The 19,667-nt window shown below is 45.1% G+C and overlaps 1 protein-coding gene across 1 annotated transcript in view; it reads right to left on the bottom strand.

The window, feature by feature from the left end:
• Positions 1–10,438: 10,438 nt before the first annotated feature.
• GALNT10 (polypeptide N-acetylgalactosaminyltransferase 10) overlaps positions 10,439–19,667 on the bottom strand; it is a 242,081-nt gene continuing 232,852 nt past the window's right edge. The window contains exons 10-12 of the mRNA XM_010344608.3: positions 18,594–18,710; positions 15,406–15,555; positions 10,439–14,529 (exon numbers count right to left, since the gene is read on the bottom strand). Coding sequence (XP_010342910.3) covers positions 14,371–14,529; positions 15,406–15,555; positions 18,594–18,710 — 426 coding nt within the window. The 3' untranslated portion in view covers positions 10,439–14,370. The remainder of the gene's footprint in view (positions 14,530–15,405; positions 15,556–18,593; positions 18,711–19,667) is intronic.

A 19,667-nucleotide genomic window follows, 5' to 3' on the forward strand; every position in this document is an offset into this window, starting at 1 on the left:
CCAACTTGTAGCCATTCTTTATGTATAATTTTGTAGCCTTTATTCAAGGAATACTTTTTCATAATCTTTCCCCGTATTACTATGTACTTTTGACAGTTGCCATTGTTCATGTTGTACAGTGCAGTTGCTGTAGCACAGTACCCTGTGGTGCTAAAGACAGTTGGCTTTGCTGTCAGAACTGGGTTCAGATCTGGGGTCCACCCTTTACTTGTTATAATATGTTAGCCAATTATTTCACTTCTTAAGTCTGATGAAATAGGTGGTGACAAATTCTTAACACTGTGCCTAGAACATCATAAGTGGTTAATAAATGTTAGCTATCATGATTACTACCATAGTTACATTTGCCCCCACCTAGTAATTGGATATCTTTTTTTGTATGGTTCTGTATAATTATTTTTGAACATAAAACTTTCTATTATTTAGGATTATTATTTTTTTCTGAGTGCCAGAGGTGGAACTGTGGTCAAAGACCCAAGGTTTTCCAAGGTCTAAGGGCCAAGTTCACTGACTCTTTCTTTTTTTCTTTTCTGTTTTTTCTTCCCCATGTCCTCCCCACCCTCACTCCTTCCATTCACTCAGGCCCCAATTGAGAAGTTATCCCCCACCACGCCTTAAAGAATCAGAGTCGGACACCTTGGCCAAGCAGTCACAGTCCTTCAAAAGCTCTTTCCTCTCCTTCTCTCCTCTTTTCCCTTTTGGGGGAATGTGGCCTATGGCTCTGGGAGTGATTTCCAATGACTGACCTTCTTTGGGAACAGGTGGACACTTATGTGTCCAGTGACTGGGTTTCTAATCCTTGGGTGGCCCCTGATTGTATAATAGTGGGTATTTGCTGGGTTAAGCCTGTGGTTCAAACTGTACTGGTCAGTTTCTCTCCAGCAAATCTGGTGGTAGGAACTGACAGGCGGTTACTGGGAGTGGTTAGAGCAGAGGCACTTATGGTGGGTGCTGTCTCCTGTGCTCCCCAGGGCCTGGTAGTTGAGCTCGCCCTTGGGTTCCGTAAGGTACTCATAGATACGTTGGTGTAGACCAAAAGTATCGAGACAGGTCTCAATTTAGGTTTATTTTGCTACAGACTAAGGACGTGCCTGTGACACAGCCTCAGGAGGTCCTGACTACATGTGCCCAGGGTGGTCAGGATACAGCTTGCTTTTATACATTTTAGGAAGACATGAGATGTCAGTCAGTGTGTATAAGATGTACATTGGTTCCATCTGGAAAGGCAGGACAATTTGATGCCGGGGCTTCAAGGTCACAGGTAGATAAGAGACAACTGGTTGCATTCTTTTGAGTCTTTGCTCAGCCTTTCACTGAATATACAATTTACATGTCGGGGAGGGGTGAGGTGGGTGGTAGAGGAATAGTCATTTATGCCTTTCTCCCAGTGAATCTGCATTTTTACATCGACAATAGGGCAGAGGAAGCAACCAGATATTCATTTGTCTCAGGTGAGCAGAGAAATGACTGAGTTCTGTCCTCTCTCTCACACCTATGAAGATAAGCTATCTATTTACATTTCCAGGGTGAAATTCAACAGAACTGTTTTAGGGTAAAGATCTTGAGGCCCACGAGGAATTTCCCTGTGGGCAAATTGTGAGGGAGGTCCTTAGCTTTTTTTTTTTTTTTTTTTTTTTTTTATCTTTGTAGTTATCTAATTTACGAATAAAATAAGAGGTAGGTTTGCCTAATGCAGTTTCCAGCTTGAGTTTTCCCTTTGGCTTAGTGATTTTGGTGTCCTGAGATTTATTTTCCTTTCACATTGTTTGTCCTGGCAGTTCTGCAAGGACAAGGAACTGTCTATATGGCTCATCATAGTTTCCAGTGCCCAGGACTTGATTAATATTTGTTGAATGGATAGATAGATGGATGATGGATGACTTGACCTCTGGAATCAAGAGGCAGTACAGCATAATGGTTGGGATAAATCCAGATGTAGTCAGTTTATGCTGGAATCCTGGCTCAGCCACTGACTAGCCTGGGAGCCCTGGGAAAATTACATGTCCTTAGTATGCACTGGTTTCCTCATCTGTAAAATGGGGATCATAGTAACCTCTCAGGATTGTTGTGAAGACTATCTGAGTTATTAGATACAAACCAGTTATTAGATATAAAAGTACCTGCTACATATTGGGTACTCAATAAACATTAGATATTATTATTGGCTAAATTAGTCATAATTAGGTTTAGCAAGTAACAGAAAACCCAAAAATAAGCCTATATTTTTCTCTCATCATCAGGAATCCTAGAGGTTATCAGATTGTTTTCCTCAGCATCAGGGGCCGAGTAAAGCTTCTCTTTGGTTGGTTTGCCATGTCTGGCTTCCATTCCCAAGGTCGCATCACTGAACAAGGTGGCTGCTGGGACTCCATCTACTGAGGCATTCTAGCCAGGAGGAGGGAGGAAAGGCAGAGGAAGGGCTCACCCTTGTTCTTTAGGGATACTTCCCAGAAGTTGTAGGGGAGCCTCCCACTTTGGCCAGAATTTTGCCATACCTAACGGGGGAAGGGAACATTGGGAGATGTAGCCTTTATTCCTGGCGACTGTATGCCCAGGTAAAAACAGAGGGTTCTACTACATGTGGAGATGGGTGGAATATATATGGGGCTCAACCAGCTGCTCTGCCATACCTCTTTTTAGAATTTCCCCATCTCTTAAATTCTGGGAGTGTGTCTTGGTTAATTTTGGTTCCGTTTCTCTGGAGAACTCTGACTAATCTGGGCTGCTAAGACCTGTGGTTTTTGATCCAGGGACCACTGCAGTCTTGGCATTTTGCCATTTGTCAAGTTTCTGAATCTTTTTAAAATTTTTTTTAAAGACTGAGTCTCGTTCTGTTGCTCAGGCTGGAGTGCAGTGGTGCAATCTCAGCTCACTGCAGCCTCCACCTCCCAGGTTCAAGCGATTCTCCTGCCTCTGCCTCCTTAGTAGCTGGGATTACAGGTGCCTGCCACCACACCTGGCTAATTTTTGTATTTTTATTAAAGATGGGGTTTTACCATGTTGGCCAGGCTGGTCTTGAACTCCTGGTCTCAAGTGATCCACTCTCCTCAGCCTCCCAAAGTGCTGGGATTACAGATGTGAGCCACTGCACCTGGCTAAGTTTCTGAATCTTAACAATGTTCTTCTCTGCAGCTTGCATTGCAGGAACTGCTACTGTCTCCAACAGAGTACCACCCAGTTTTTATGGGAAATATTTTCAGGTTCCAAACCTCACTGTACATCACAATCACATGGGGAGCTTTAAAAAAAAATTACAAAAATTTCAGGCCTCATCTTAGACCTCCTAGATAAAATCTTGGTAGAAAGAGTATAAGGCTCTGAAATCTACATTTTAAAACACATTAATCTATGGATGATTCTTAATGCACCTTAAAGGTTAAGACACCCTGCTTTAAAGGTTAAAATGTAATAAATCTTCATTGGAGGCAATTATCTCTTCTGGTTTAACTAGCCTACTCACTTTCTTTCAAACATATGTATTTTCTTATGTCTACTCTTTTGCTTTCAATGCTCCCTGACTTAGACTCACTGGCTGTTGGACTCAGAAAGGGTCTTAGGAAACCAATCCTTTATTTAAGCCTGTGGGATCTGAGTTCAGCAAGGTTAAGCAACAAGTCCAAGCACACACAGTGATTAGTAGCTATTAGGATTGAAAAGGTAGATGGTGGCAGCATTTGCTGGGATTATCTTTAAAATCTCCCTTTCCCCAAATTAAGAGGCCATTAAGGGGTTATACACAACTTATTTGCCGAGTTAGGGAAGTTCCATCTCTAGCCTCCACATGTTCCACCCCTTGACTAGGTATTGGCCTTCAGGGCTGGGTACACTTGCATTCTCTTGATATCCTTTCCCTAGATGATGCTAAGTCTCCTTACAACCATATGTTCATGTCTCCTATCAATATATATCTGAAGACTTGTGTGTAAAATGACAGATTTGAAAGTGAAATAGATTGGCTGCCATTAGCAATATTTGGGAAAAATTCTAGTCTCTTTGTTGGGGGAGTAAATCTGTAACTCCAGAAAGGAAATAGGAATACATATTCAGGAATGAAGAAATGAATACAGCACAGAAACTTATATGATCCTGTTCTGCTTTGTGTAGGATTTAAGGTCCTTGAAATAGCCAAGTGAATCTGATTTGCTCCATTTATACATTTAGGTAATTAATTTACAACAGTTGCTGAAATGCTTAGAAAGATTTTGCTTTTTAGATTTGTAAGTCTGCCCTATTGGGCATTTAAAGTGTTTAAGAAAATCAGGCATATTAATTTGATAATTGTAGTTTTAACCGTCTAAGGAAATTTGATTAATTAAGGAGGTAAGTCAATTAAATGTTAAGGAGAATAGAATCTACTAAACTTAAGAATTAACTGTAATCAAAGAACAAGTGAAAGTGATTGTTCTTATCTTTATAGAAGAAATTACTAGATTTAAAATGGAATAACAAGATTTGTATGTTGAATTTCAAGTCTTTAAGAAAAGCTATTTTTTTAAATGGGCAACTTGAGTCAGTGACTAAGATTCGTCTTCATACCTAAACCTACCCCCAGATATTTAAAGCCACAGGTCAATAACTCTGTTTTATAGTTCCAGCCGAGATCTCTCCTCTGAACTCCTGACAACAACATTCAGCTGCTTGCTTGGGGTGCTCCAGAGGCATCACAGACCAAGGTGTTCAAGTTGAAACATTCTCTGACTCCAAATCCAGACTCCATAAACTGTACCAGCTGTCCCACCCTTGACTCCCTCTCATCACACCCTGAGGCTACTCATCATTGAGGCCATTTTCTTCTACCTCCAGTAGATAGATTTAGAATCTGTCTCTTTTGCTTCGTTTCCCACAGCTGGCAGTCCATTCCAGGCTACCATCATCTTTTTCCTGAAGTGAATGCCTCCAACTTGGTCCCTAAGCTGCTCTACCCAGCGAGGTCTACACAGGCCAGACCATGCTACCTCCCCCTTAAAGCCCCTCATAGCTTCCCAGTGCATTCCGACAGTGCTCTCTGTGCCTCTTCGCCCTGTTCCACAATGCTTGAGCTTTCTTATTCTTCTTTTTATGAGACAAGGTCTCACTCTGTTGCCCAGTCTGGATTGTAGTGGTGCAATCATGGCTCACAGCAGCTTTGACATCCTGGACTCAAGCAGTCCCTCCATCTCAGTCTCCCGAGTAGCTGGGACTACAGGCATGCGCTACCACACTTGGCTACTTTTCTACTTTTTTGTAATTTTGGAGAGAGATTTCCCTGTGTTGCTCAGGCTGGTCTGAACTTCTTGGGCTCAAGTGATCCACCTGCCTTAGCCTCCCAAAGTGCTGGGATTATAAATGTGATTTCTGGCCTTTTTTTTTTTTTTTTTTGAGACAGGTTCTCACTCAGTTACCCAGGCTGGAGTACAATATTATGATCATAGCTCACTGTAGCCTGCAACTCCTGGGCTCAAGTGATCCTCCTGACCCAGCCTCCCAAATAGCTGGGACTACAGGCACGTGCTACCATGCCCAGCCAATTTTTAATTTTTTTATATAGAGATGGGGTGTCCCTATGTTGCCCAGGCTGGTCTCAAATTCCTGGGCTCAAGCAATCATCCCACCTTAGCCTCCCAGAGTGCTGGGATGCTTGGGGTGAACCACAGCACTGGGCCTACCTTATTCTTCCTGAAATTTCTCAAATAAGCCATCCTCTTTCCTACCTCAAAGTCTCACATTTGCAGAATCCTTGGCCTGGAATGCCATTTCCTTCTTGCTGGCTCCATTCTTCAGATTTCACCTGTCACCTCCACAGAGCACCTTATCTGATTAAAAGGAGTTGGATCCCCACCTCCAGCACTGTTCTCTATCCAGTGTCTTTTCTTATTAGCATTTATCACAGTATGCAATTATTCTTTTGTTTTGTTGTTCTGCAAGTGTTTCTCCTATTAGAATATAAGCTCCCTGTCTCCAAAAAAAAAAAAAAAATGCTCATTGGACTTAAAAAAAAATCTTATCTTTTGAGACTGGGTCTCTGTCACTCAGGATAGAGTGCAATGGCACAATCATAGTTCACTGCAGCCTTGACCTCCTAGGCTCAAGTGATCCTCTTGCCTCAGCCTTCCTAGTAGCTGGGACTACAGGGGCATGCCACCACATCTGGCTGATTTTTATTTTTTATTTTTGTAGAGATAGGGTCTTACTATGTTGCCCATGCTGGTCTTAAACTCCTGGCCTTAAATGATCCTCCTGCTTCCACCTCCCAAAGCACTGGGATTACAGGCATTAGCCACAACACCCTACCATGTGGTACTTTTGAGATTACTTAAGGATGTGCACATGCACAGAGTTGCAAAGAAAATTTGAGTTGTCCCACATGCATTGTCACAGACTGAATATTTATGTCCCCTTCTGAATTCATATGTTGACATCCAGATCCCCAAAGTGATGACACTGGGAGACAGGGCCTTTGGTAAGTGATTGATTCATGAAGGTGGAGCCCTAATGAATGGGATTAGTGCCCTTATAAAAGACACTCTGCAGAGCTCCCCTCCTTCTTGTCCACCATATGAGGACATAGTGAAGAAATGGCAGTCTGTGATCCAGGAAGTGAGTTGTTACCTGACACTGACTGTGCTGGCACCTTGATCCTGGACTTCCCAGCTTGCAGGACTGTGAGAAATAAATTTCTTTTGTCAATCAGGTTATGTTATTTTGTTATACCAGCCTGTAGACATACATGTTCACAGCTAAGGTCGAACGAGAGGACATCTGCCTTCTTGTTTCAGCACTCATACTGTAAACAGGTGTCCTTTGGTGGTTTATTGAATGCCACATTTTTCATATTTTTATGCTTTTTTTGGTGATTTTGGTTTATACAGTGCCCAAGCATAGGGCTGAAGTGCTGTCTAGTGTTCCTGAGCACAAGAAGACTCATGTGTCTTATAGGGAAAATATATGGGTTGGAGAAGCTTTGTTGAGGCATGAGTCATAGTGCTATTGGCCGTGAGTTCAATTTAATGAATCAGTGATAAATATTAACTAAAGTGTCTCTAAATAGAAATGCATATAAAACAAAGTTATGTCTTGATTGCTTGATTAAAATGTGATCAGAGGCTTGCAGGGACATAGCCCTGTACTTCCCCTAGGGGCGATAGTTCAGTATTGTGTTCATGGTGATTTACAGAACATAACTACCATGAATTGTGACAACTGACCCTTGTGATTGTCATCTTATGGAACGTAACTACCATCAATCGTGACAATTGTAAGTCAAGATACGTGCCATGCGAAGAGTTACAGAGGTGCGATTGATTAAGAATGATGATGGGGGGACATCTATTCTTAATAGGGTGGTCAAGGAAGCCTCTTGGGGGAGGTGACAGTTAAGCTGAAACCTAAAGGATGAAGCTGCAGAGCAGGGGGGAGAGCATTCCAAGCCAAGGGAACATGGTCTGAAGGTGAGAAAGCCTTGGACTCTGTGGGGAACTGGGGTCCTGATGGGAGGTGATGGAGAAGCAGGCAGGGGTCAGGCTCAGCAGGCCTTGTGGTTACCTGCAGGACAGTGGTAATCAGGTTATTCTCTTTTTATTTGTGTGGGGACTTGTCTGTTCTCATCACTAGGCTATAGAGATTGCAGATCAACCTTATGTCTAGGGCCTAGGACAGAACTGGAATCAATCACTGTGGGTACAAAATGGGAAACTCCATGGGCCCACAGTACCTATTTCAGTTGTGCTTGTTGATTAAATGACCAAGCCCTGGGATTCTGTTGCTGCAGCTGTGAAGAAATTGCAGGGATTTTTCCCGGATCCCAGAGAAACCCAGAATTCAGGCCTCTGCTTCCCAGGCTGACTGACAGGCCAATGGTGTGGGGTAGGTGCTTAGCTCTGGGCTCTCATAAAGGCATACCTGCCATCCTCTTCCTCCTGCCCCCAAGCGGGAACTGGCAGGTGATCAGACACTACTTGGATTCCAAGGAGCTCATGAACAAAGAATGTAAAGTTGCTAAGAAACTTTCTGAGAGTTCATCATGTGTTTTTCTTTGTTTCCGTGGTGTTGTGTGTGAGTGTGAGTACATCCAGGGCTGTCACTCTGCCAGCCCTGAGTGAAGTCACACTCGAAGGGAAGAACTTCAGGCTGCTGTATGGCACCACCATGAACCCTATGTGTCCCTAAGCTAGGCAGACCAGGTATTGAGGGTAACAAAAGTGGAGCCAGCTGCCCGAAGCAAGATGTTGGCAGAGCTGTGTGCAGCTGCAGCGAGGAAGCCTTGGATGCTCAATGTTGTACCTACTTAGAGCAAAAACCAAGAAGCCCTGGGTTGGGAGACACCAATAATAGAACTGGGAGGGAGTCCCACCCCTACTCCCCAGCTGAGCTTGGAAAGTAAATTCTTTGCAAAATACAAGATACAAGATTTATAGAACTCTTGAGTCCAGGCTGACCATTATCTAACTTGCCTCCTTCTCCCGATTCTCATGTAGAGAATCCAAAGCCTAGGGAAGGGAAGGAACTTTTTCAGTGGGATACAGCATCTAACAAATGCAGGAGCTCAGTCTGTCAGAAGAACTATGTACTGTGAGTGGAGGAAAAAAAGACATGGCGTGTATCTGAAACTATAGTACTCATCCATTTGTCCATTCATTAAGTACTCATTGAGCCTCTACTAAGTTCCAGGATCCCTTAAGCCCCCAATTCAACCACACTTTGAGCAAAGCAGAACCCCAAACTTTGAGCAAATTGCCAGCTTCTCTGATTGTTTCCCAATAGTATGCCACAGCCAGCCACCACCACCACATCAAAGCTCACCCTCTGTCTAGCTCAGCATCTTAGATACCTTGGATTCTATTCTCGTTTGCAGTCTTGGAAAGAGGAGGAGCTAAAATTGGTGAGAAATGTAATACAACCTCCCATTCTTCCACCAACTCAAGGAAAGAACCTTGCTCACCCCGCAGTGGTCAGTGTATTTGAGGAGGAGGGCCAGTTGCCCTGGTTCACTCTGGGTGCCCATTATGTGCCAAGCAGTGGAGTAAGTCACTTCCTGGTTCCAAAGATCAGTCAAGGGCACATCTGATAATTTTACTGTGCCCAGTCTTAAACCCTTTAATGGTACCTATTCTCTTAAAGATCAGAGTCTCCTTAACATGGCCCACAAGGGCCTGTGGCGCTGGCCTCTGCTTACCCTCTCCCTGTTCTCTCCTTCCCGCTCGCTGCTCCAGCCTGCCTGCCTTTCATGCCTGAAATACTTCCTCCGTGGGGTCTTTGCACATGCTGGACCCTGTACCTGGAATAGTCACCCTGCTTTTATTTCCTTCTTTTTTTTTTTCTTCCGTAGTAAAAGGCTTTAATCTTTTTCAGGAAATGCTTAAACATTTTGGAAGTAAATATAGATGAAAGTTTATCTTATTCATTGGTGGAAAAGTATTTTTAAACAAAACAAAAGTTACAAAAGAAAATATTGATATATTTGGCCACATAAAATTTGTTCAAATAAACTTAAAAATGCAAATATAGTACAGGGCTTTAACATCTACGTATAATATAACATTCTTGTGTGTTGATAATAAAGGAACTAAAACTTTAAGAAATATATAGTGAAAGATTTAGGCCAGGCTCACACCTGGAATCCCAGCACTTTGGGAGGCTGAGGCAGGCAGATCACTTGAGGTCAGACTAGCCTGCCCAAAATGATGAAATCTTGTCTCTACTAAAAATACAACAATTAACTAAGTGTGGTGGCTCATGCCTGTAATCTCAGCACTTTTGGAGGCTGAGGCAGGAGGACTGTTTGAAGCCAGGAGTTCAAGAACAATCTGGGTAACATAGCAAGACTTCATCTCTAAAAAAAAAAAAAAAAAAAAAAAAAAAATTAGTTGGGCATGGTGGTGCATGTCTGTGGTACCAGCTACTAGGGAGGCTGAAGTGGGCAGATGACTATGAGTGCAGTGAACTATGAGTGCTGTTGTACTCCAGTCTGGATGACAGAGGGAGACCATAAAATAAAAAAAAGTTATACTTATTTCATATTGTCATTGCCCTCCTGAGATCCTCCACTCCAGGGTGTGATACTCTGTGGGATACCCCACATAACTCTTCAAGCTCACCTCCTTCTCCAACATAGGAACTTCTGCTTACCTCAGGCCCTTTGCACCTGCTGTTCCCTCTGCCTAGAACTGTGTTCCCTGAAATCATCTTGATTCAGCCTCCTTCTTCGAGTCTTTAGCTCTCACGATTCTAGCTAACACTGACCCCCGCCCGTCTCTAAAGTATCGTGGCTTTATATCCTTCATAGCCCTATTTGCATCTGAAATCATCTTGGCTGTTTTAGGTGTGCCTTCCAGTCTAGAGTGATGGCTGTCGGGAAGCAGTTTTTAGTACCCAGCAGAGTGCCTGAGTCCAAAGTGAGTGGTCTATGTGAAGAATGATGGAAAGAAGAATGACACATGAGAAGGAAGAAGGCAGAGACCGCTTTAGAGAAAGACTGGAGGTTTACTCAACAACATTCACAATCACAATTGTACATGGTAAGTCAGTCCTTCACAAAGGCCCACTTTTCCAGGCAGGAGGAGAGGCCGGTGGTCTTGAGCTTTCTGCATGGAATTCCAGTCTGAATTTCCAAATATTCCTGCCTGCAACCCCTTTGGGATCCTAGTCTTCAAGCCAATAACAGAGCAGGAGTGGCCGTGTTCTGTTGCCTGGCATGGCTGAATCAAAGCCATTTTGGAAGCAGATGTGAAGATGAACTTGTCACTTGCTATGTAGGTCCAGCTCCCACCTCAGAGGTGGCAGTGGGCCTTGGCTCAAGATCAAGTTTGAACTAAAATATTACTTGGATTTTTCACAAAGAGCATCCGCTGAAAGCAATAAAGAATTCCAGAACAGAACTGTACGTCTTGACCCCCCTCTCACAATTACAAAGCGTCAAAAAACATTAAAAATGCATTGCCTCCTAGGAATTATAAAAGATCACCCAACCTGTACAAACTAGATAACCGCTGAAGCAGGGGATCTGATTTCTCAGTTAGTACTGTAAAGTGCATTGCCGCTGTTTCTGAGACTCCAGAGACTAGGAAAATGGAAACGCACAGAAAGATACATGGAGCTGTTTTCAAAGACATCACCTATTTCTTAAGGAAAAAAAGAAATTCCACTGGTGGGAAGTTTGAAAAGTGAATGTTATGTAGACTTTGGAAATCCATTTGCTACATCCTCAACAGAAACTGCTCTTTCTTTCCTGGTCACAGGCTCTTAGCAGATTCCTCCTGTGGATGTACTCTGTTCTGCCTGAGCGGTTTTTTTCTAAAGGAAAGAATCAATAGTTCCTGACTGTTTGAAAAGCTGAAATCTCCAATTGGAGGCAGAAGATGGGATGGCCTTTCACACACATGCCTGCAAGTTTAGCCACCTTCAAAGGCCTTGAAGGCTCTGTACTTAAAGTAGCAGTGCTCTTTGCATTATGAAATGTTCCTGGAGTTCCCCTTCGGAAAAGCTGCTGGTGGGCCACATGGTCACGATACTTTCTAGTCACACCCTATTTTGTGACCTCATCCTCAGAGTAAAGGCTTTAGAGGAAAAGGGACCCACAGTCACCCATCACCTGGCTGTCAGCATCTCTACAGGCTCCTGGTTGAGTTGTATTGAGTATCAGCTGGGGATGTGAGTGGAAACCTGAATCCTTGAGACAGGTGGTTTTCAAAAACGAAGCCATAACAATGAGTGCTTTAGCATTAGCAATTAATCAGTTGTTCCAAGAAATGGAGTCAATCAAGTTCTCTTCTTCCTTCCCCTCCCACATGCTTTGTCAAGTCCCAGGACCTACTGATGTGGGCTCAGCAATGACAAGTGCCAGAGTGCTCAGAGGATGCGCCCATCCCTTTTCAGGTGTGAACCCAGACTATAAAGGAGAACCAAAGGCAGGCTCGGGACGGCCTGCTGCTGCTCCTGCTTTCATAGGAATCCTGGTCATGCCAGGATTAGTTACGCCCACTTCGGGCAGGACTGTGTGGAAGTCTAGCTAGTGCTCTGCACCCCTTAACCCCATGACAAGAAACAGGACAAACACTCTGAGGGTTCAGAGGGTGAACTGCAGGCATGGCCCCCAAACAGGTCCTAGTGAGGTAATGCAAGGCCTCCTCTTGGGGGCTGATGAGGCCTTCTAGGCCACAAACTAAATGCACTGCCCAGCCTTTAGTTTGGAGTGTGACTTGCACTGACTGGAATAAATCTGACCTCTTACCCTTGGGGGCATCTCAGTCTCAGATCTTGCTCCAGGCCCGACATCTCCTGCTTGAAATTAGACATTAAGAAACACACACTCATCCAGTAGGAACTGCACACGCCACCACAAATGTTCCCCCTCCCCACAACCCTGCCCCTTTACATTTGTCTAGCAAGGCACTAGGAAATGGTTCAAGTTTAGGGATTTGCTGTATATTTGCATTTTTCTTTTTAAAAGGCACAGTTTTTATTTTAATGACACTGCATTACTCTCTGATGATGAATCTTAATTCAACTCAAACTGCCAACACTCTTATTATCCTAGATTCTAGAAGGGGCCTCATCTTTTGACTTCTTTCTACAGAGGGCCGCTTCTAAAGCTGCAGGGGCCACCTCTTGGCAGACAGGTGACCAGAGCAGGGTTTGTGCTGGGCCAGAAGTGGAAGTAATTCTTTGCCAGCTACACATTCAGTCTGACTGGTGGATAGTTGGGAGTATTTGTCCCTCCCTCCCCCAATAATTGATGGCCTTGAGATCAGCCAGCATCTCAAAGGCAGATTCGTGGCTCTGTTCCCAGACTTACGTCTTAGTTATTTAATTGGTAAATGACACAATCAAGAGACCCAACACTAATTGGAATGCTGATTTCAAGTATTTCCTGGGCTAGTTGGTAGAAGCCATAGACTGTGGAATGTGATTTCCATTTCTGAATGAGTGGGTGGCAGGTTGGTTTCAGAAATGCTTTCTATTAGTCTGGAGGCCCTCTAGGAGTCTGACATGTAATTAACAAAGCAAAAGGTAAACATGAAGGGCTGGCATGGAGCCGGGTGTATATCTGGCTGTTTGACAACGGTTTCGTTTCTCCACTGCAAATGAGACTGCAGCTGTGATGATAGTGGGAGGCCCCAGGGTGCAGGTCTTCACCGAGGACCATGTCATACCACAGCCTATGCTTTGAGCTGAGGGACACTCATGTCCCCCTGCTTCCCCAACACCACCAACTTTGGATTTCACAGATTGTCTCTAGGCTGGCGGCTGCCTTGACTGTATTATACCTGGCTGGCTCCTCTAATCACAGCGTTCTAGAAATCCATATTGGATGCTGGAATACCAGAATCCTAGGTAGCATTCTAGTTTGCAATCCAATTATAGAGTTCCTTTACAATTCTGGAGTTCTAAATGAGAACTAGAACCATGATGAGGTCAGAGGCAGGCACTTTGCCCATAGTTGACCCTGGAGGCCTCCAGACTCTGTGAGGTAAGCACCTCGCAGCACCTCTGTTTCTCTTTTGAGTCCAGTAATCGCCTGGGGAAGAGAGAAGGGGAAATGGAAGCATGGATCAGGGAAAATTAGCCAGCATTTCTGGTTTGGAGGCCTACTTGGCCTTTTCCATGGGCTCAAGGCCATCTGAAACACTGCCCTGAAAAGCTGGTGGCTGGGCTGTCCTTGTGCCTGGAGACTGCTAAAATAGACATTTTAAATACCAAGAGAGTAGGGGGAAATATCCTCCATGTTCATAGCTGCAGAGAAATGTCTGGGGGGTCCCTCTTCTGACTCCTTGACCAGCATTCGGTACTGAACATTCTGAGGGCCCCAAGTATGGCCTTTGACCAGACCAGATCACCTGGGGTTGTGAAAGAGAACAGAAGCTGGGCAGTAACTGTCATGTACCCCCCAGGAGAGCAGAAACGAGAAAACCCCAAAAGGAGTTCTTTCCCTTCTGCTGCAGATGAGTGGCATCAGTGCTAAAAGCTGCCCCAAACAGGGAAATTTTACTTTTCTTTCTAAAGTACCATCATGTAGGAGAGCCACCTGAGGGCTGGGCAACCTTGCAGGACTCGTTTTTGGGTGGCCTAGGCTACCCTGGTATTCTCTCACATAATGCTCAAGGGGACATAGTGACAAAGTTGAAAAGGCCCTGCTGCTTTTCCGTGATGCCAGCAGGGATTAAAGCAGGCTCTGCTCCCTGTGGGGCTCCTGGTGGGATCTGCTCTTCACCCTACCCACCCAGCTCAGGGGCTCAAGGACCAGGCAGACCCCAGCCCCTGATTCAAGAGTCCTCTTCACCCTGAACCACTTGGCCAGCACCTGTTACACCCGGTGCGCACAGAGGCCCTGCTTCCCTTAAGAGGATGGCTGCAGTGACTGCCAGACCCTGTGGGGCCTGCCAAGGGGACGAGGGCTCAGTTTCTATTGAATTTTTCCAAGACTGTTGAGTTGGTGTGTTCAAACAGCCACTGCTGGGTGAGAGAGGATGGGTTGCAGGTGTTCATGAAGATCCTGTGGTCACTTTCACTGCAATCCATGCAGCTGCCACTGACGGGGTGGTACAAGGTCTTGTCCTACAAAACATGGAGGTAATAAGCCAGACAGCACTGGAGACACATGACTAGTCAAACCACGCAACAACACCAGCAATGAAAAAGGGAGGAAGTGACTGACTAGCTGTTCATACACTTGTTGATTTTCTTCCTGAGCACACAGCCAGATGCTGCCCAGCCTCCCTTGCAGCTGCTGTTGCCATGGGACTGGGTTCTGCCTGCTGGGATGTGGCCAGAAGTGATACATGCTGCTTCCAGGCCTGGGACCTAGACACTGCCCACGTCCTGTCAGACCTCACTGGTCCTTATGATGTGTGTGTGCTTGTGTGTGTGTGTTTGCGTGTGCACACTTTCATTTTTCTTTCTTTCTTTTTTTTTTTTTTTTTTTTTTTTGAGACAGGTTCAGGTTCTTGTTCTGTCGCCCAGGCTGGAGTGCAATGGTGCAATCTGGCTCACTGCAACCTCCGCCTCCTGGGTTCAAGTGATTCTCTTGCCTGAGCCTCCCAAGTAGCTGGGATTACAGGCATGAGCCACCACACCTGGCTAACTTTTGTATTTTTAGTAGAGACAAGTTTTCACCATGTTGGCCAGGCTGGTCTCAAACTCCTGACCTCAGGTGTTCCACCCACCTTGGCTTCCCAAAGTGCTGGGATTACAGGCATGAGCCATTGTGCCTGGTCATGCTTTTCTTTTTAAATGGACTTAGTTGCCTAGATTTGGGGATTTCACAGAGAAGTCTAGATTTCTGATTGCTCTTGAATGACTGCAAAATCTGGCATGGTAGGTTTGTGGCACAAATGAAGAGGTGGATAGGCTCTGCTAAAAGAAGGGGTGAGGCACTATATCTCCTTAAAAAAAAATCAGACCGGTGCCCTGCTCCCCACCATCCCGTCTTACTTTGCGGTATTTCCACAGCTGGTTGCCCTTCATGCTGTGGCAGTCATAGAGCGTGACAGGGCTGGTATGGGAAATGGCATCAAAGCAGAACTTCTTGGTGTGCTGAGGGTCTCCAGGCCGGATGTCCTCTCTCCAGGTGAAGGTGAATACCTGTGCACAGGGGCATTATAAATAGGGACAGCAAAGCCAAGGGCTTTTTTTTCTCCATTTTGTAAAATTATGGAACATTTTAAACTCAGAGGCCTAAAAAATAATATATTAACTGTGCCTCCCATTCTAACCACCTAGCTGTAAAAGTTACCAACTTGGCCAGGCGTGGTGGCTCATACCTGTAATCCCAGCAGTTTGGGAGGCCAAGGTGGGTGGATCACTTTGAGGCCAGGAGTTTGAGACCAGCCTGGCTAACACAGTGAAACCCCATCTCTACTAAAAATACAAAAATTAGCCAGGTATGGTGGCATATGCTTGTAATCCCAGCTACTCGGGAGGCTTAGGCATGAGAATCATTTGAGCTTGGGAGGTAGAGGTTGCAGTGAGCTGACATCGCACCACTGCACTCCAGCCTGGGGTACAGAGTGAAAAAACAAAGTTACCAACTCAACGCCAATGTTGTTGCAGCTTTACTTCCACCACTGTCCCTACCGTCACATTATTTTGAAGCAAATCTCAGATATATCATGTCAGGTATAAGCACTTCAGTAAGTGCCATTATAACATATAAAAGTAGTTACTACAAAGTCCAAAAAGTCATCAAGTATCCACAGTTCAAGTGTTCTTGGGATTCTTTATTTTTCTGAGATGGAGTTTCACTCTTGTTGCCCATGCTAGACTGCAATGGTGCAATCTTGGCTTACTGTAACCTCCACCTCCTGGGTTCAACCAATTATCCCGCCTCAGCCTCCCAAGCAGTCCGGACTAGAGGCGCATGCCATTACACCTGGTTAATTTTGTATTTTTAGTAGAGAAGGGGTTTCACCATGTTGGTCAGGCTCGTCTTGAACTCCTGACCTCAGGTGATCCACTGACCCAGGCCTCCCAAAGTTGCTGAGATTACAGGCGCGAGACACCGAGTCTGTTCAGGATTCTTACCAATTTCTTTTCACAGTTAATCTGTCTGAATCGTGATCCATTTGGTTGATAAACTTTTTTGTTTCTTTTCAGTAGCTTTACGGAATAATAACTGGCATACAATAAACTGCACACATTTAAAGTGTACAATTTGATACATCTTGACATACGTTTACATCTGAGAAACCATCATAATTAAGGCAATGAACATACCCATCACCCCCCAAAAGTATCCTCATGCTTTCTTGTAATCTCTTCCTGCTGTCCCCACCAACCCCCACATCCTTAGGCAGTCACTGATCTGCTTTCTGTTTCTAGCGATTAGTTTGCAATTTCTAGAATTTTCTATAAAGGAATCATACAGTATATATTCTCGTGTCTCATTTCTTTCATGCAACGTAATTTAATTGAGAATCGTCTATGTCCTAACAGCATTTACCAATAATTTATTGCTTGTTCTTGCTGAGTTTGCATTCCAGTTCCTTGCTATGGGACATCTTGGTGGTTTCCAGTTTTTGGCTATTACAAATAAAGCTGCTATGAACATTTGTGTACAAGTCTTTGTATGGACATACGTTTTCTTTCTCTTGGATAAATATGTAGGAGTGGAATGACTGGTCAACTTTCTCAGAAACTGCCACACTGTTTCCCAGAGTGGCTGTGCTATTTACACTCCCATGAGCAGCATACCGGTCCAGTTCATCCACCTCTTTGCCAGTCCTTAGTGTGGTCAGTCCTCTTAATAGGTGTGTGCTGGTATTTCCTGGTAATTGCAATTTCCATTTCTCTATTAACTAATGAAATTAAGCATTTTAATATGTCTATTTGCCATTCATATACTTTTTTTTGGTAAAGTGTCTGCCTACTTTAAAAGCATTATTGAGTTTTGAGAGTTTGAGTGGATACAAGTCCTTTCATTTATATATTCTAGATACAAGTCCTTTATTAGATATATGCTTTACAAACATTTTCTTCCCATCTGTGGCTTGCTTTTTTTTTGAGACGGAGTCTTGCTCTGTCACTAGGCTGGAGTGCAGTAGTGCGATCTCAGTGACTGCAACCTCCGCTTCCTGGGTTCAGGCAATTCTCCTGTCTCAGCCTCCTGAGTAGCTGAGACTACAGGCATGTGCCACCACGCCCAGCTAATTTTTGTATTTTTAGTAGAGACGGGGTTTCACCATGTTGGCCAGGATGGTCTTGATCCCTTGACCTCGTGATCCGCCTGCCTCAGCCTCCCAAAGTGCTGGGATTACAGGTGTGAGCCACTGCACCCGGCCTGGCTTGCTTTTTATTCATTTTGAATTAGTCTAATTTATCAATTTTTTTCTTTTATGGATGTTTTTGTTGTTGTATCTAAAAAATATTGTTTAACCCAAGGTCACTCCACCCAGGCTGGAGTACATGGCACAGTCACTGTAACCTCGAACACCTGGCTTCAAGCAATCCTCCACCTAAGCTTCCCACAGTGTTGGGATTGCAGGCATGAGCCTGCTTGTCTGAGCAGTGGCTCTTCCTGCAGGCTGGCTCACCTTCTGCATCCCACCCATCCTACAGTGAGGCTGACCATGCTCCCAGGCTCCAGGAGTCAAGGTAATGAATATACCCATCGCTCCCCAACAGTGATGGCTCTGTCCCCATCAATATGAGGAGTTCATCACCTCTTGTAAAATCAGCTCAGGGAAACAATTCGTGGGAGCCAGGGCTTTTCCAGAACTCTTGGAAAGAGCATGCCTATCCATGGGGCTGCTGATGGCCACATCTGCTATTATACAGGAAGAGCCAGGTTGAGAATGAGGCCCGCAGAGAGGGAAGCAGTCTCTTGAGAGATCCAGCGACATAAGGCTTTTCAGTGACATGTGCCAATAACCCTCTTTTTGTTGAAGGCCTTTGGGCTGAGTGTCCATCATTTGTAACCAAAATGGTCCAGACTGATGATTTTACTGCATTGTGAAGGAATCCCCTTTCCATGGTGTTCAGGAAGATCTTGAAAAGCATCCCGGGGCTGACTCTTGTCACTTGTCCCTGACCCATGCTTCTCCCTCCCAGCTGGCCATGGGAGCACCTCAGGCTGCAGGTGTTTCAGAGAACCTGGCTGCTGATCCCTTAGGGGTGGCTCTTACCTGCATGTTGTTCCAGGCGGCCTCCCCACGACCCCGGACGCAGCCCTCTAGCCTCAGTGGGGAGCCCAAGGCCCCATGCTTTGTGTCTGCACACAGCCCTGTGCCCACATTTCGGATCTGAAAGAGAAAGAGGGAGGGAGTGGACCACTGACTAAGGTGCCTTAAGGTGCCCACCAGGTTTCTGCCAGGTGAAAGGGGAAGCCAAGGGGGAGACATTAGCTGGATTCAGCTCCAAACCATCTTGATAAAGCTCGCCCTGGGCTGCTGGAAGTGCCTTGAGCCTCTCCATAAAGGAAGACTCAATCCACAGAGTGTAATCCTAAGGACTGCTGTGTTTAGAGCATGCAGAGTCCCGGGTTGGTGGTGGGGGACAGGAGGTGAGGAGCTGAACCTGTTGGTTCAGCTTCTCAGGGAGTGGGACCAGGGAGTTCTGGCCAAATTTTAACCGAATTTGTATTTTAACCAAGGGCTCTGCTTTTCAGCCAAAAGTTGAACCAAATTTTACCCCCATTCCAGGTGACGCAGGTGCAGGCGGTCCAGGGACCATACCTTGAAAGCCCCTAGAAAAGGACATGAAACCTTTGCTGTATGTCATGGGCTCTCTGTCCCTTAGAGCAGGTGAATGGCAAGAGATGGCAGGAGGCCCCCTCACCCCCTACTGAGATCCAAAGAACAATAGTGGCCTCTTACCCTTCAGCCATGAAGATGGGTGTGGTGGGAAGAGCACTGGGCTAGGAGTCTGAAGCCCTTGGCCGCTCACTTGCTTGGCCAGCAAATTCTGATTGGGCACTTACTGTGGGCAGGCCATTGTGCTAGGTGTGCGGTATCACCTGCAGTTCCTACTTTACAGATATCAATCCTACTTTGTCTGAGGGGTAGGGGGCTGTGGTGGTTATGAAAATGCACCACTCAATTTCCTGTTGCCAGGAGTCTTATTGCACCAGATCCTGTATTCTGAATCTACCATTGTGTCCTCCCATGGATGGATCCCAGCCAATGAGTGAGGCAGACCCACCCTTGTGAGAAGCTGCAATGTTTTGGCTGGTGATTTGGCTTGGGGACTCTTCATTAACT

This window comes from Saimiri boliviensis, chromosome 1 (assembly GCF_048565385.1).
Source record: "Saimiri boliviensis isolate mSaiBol1 chromosome 1, mSaiBol1.pri, whole genome shotgun sequence".
NCBI classification, from domain to species: domain Eukaryota; kingdom Metazoa; phylum Chordata; class Mammalia; order Primates; family Cebidae; genus Saimiri; species Saimiri boliviensis.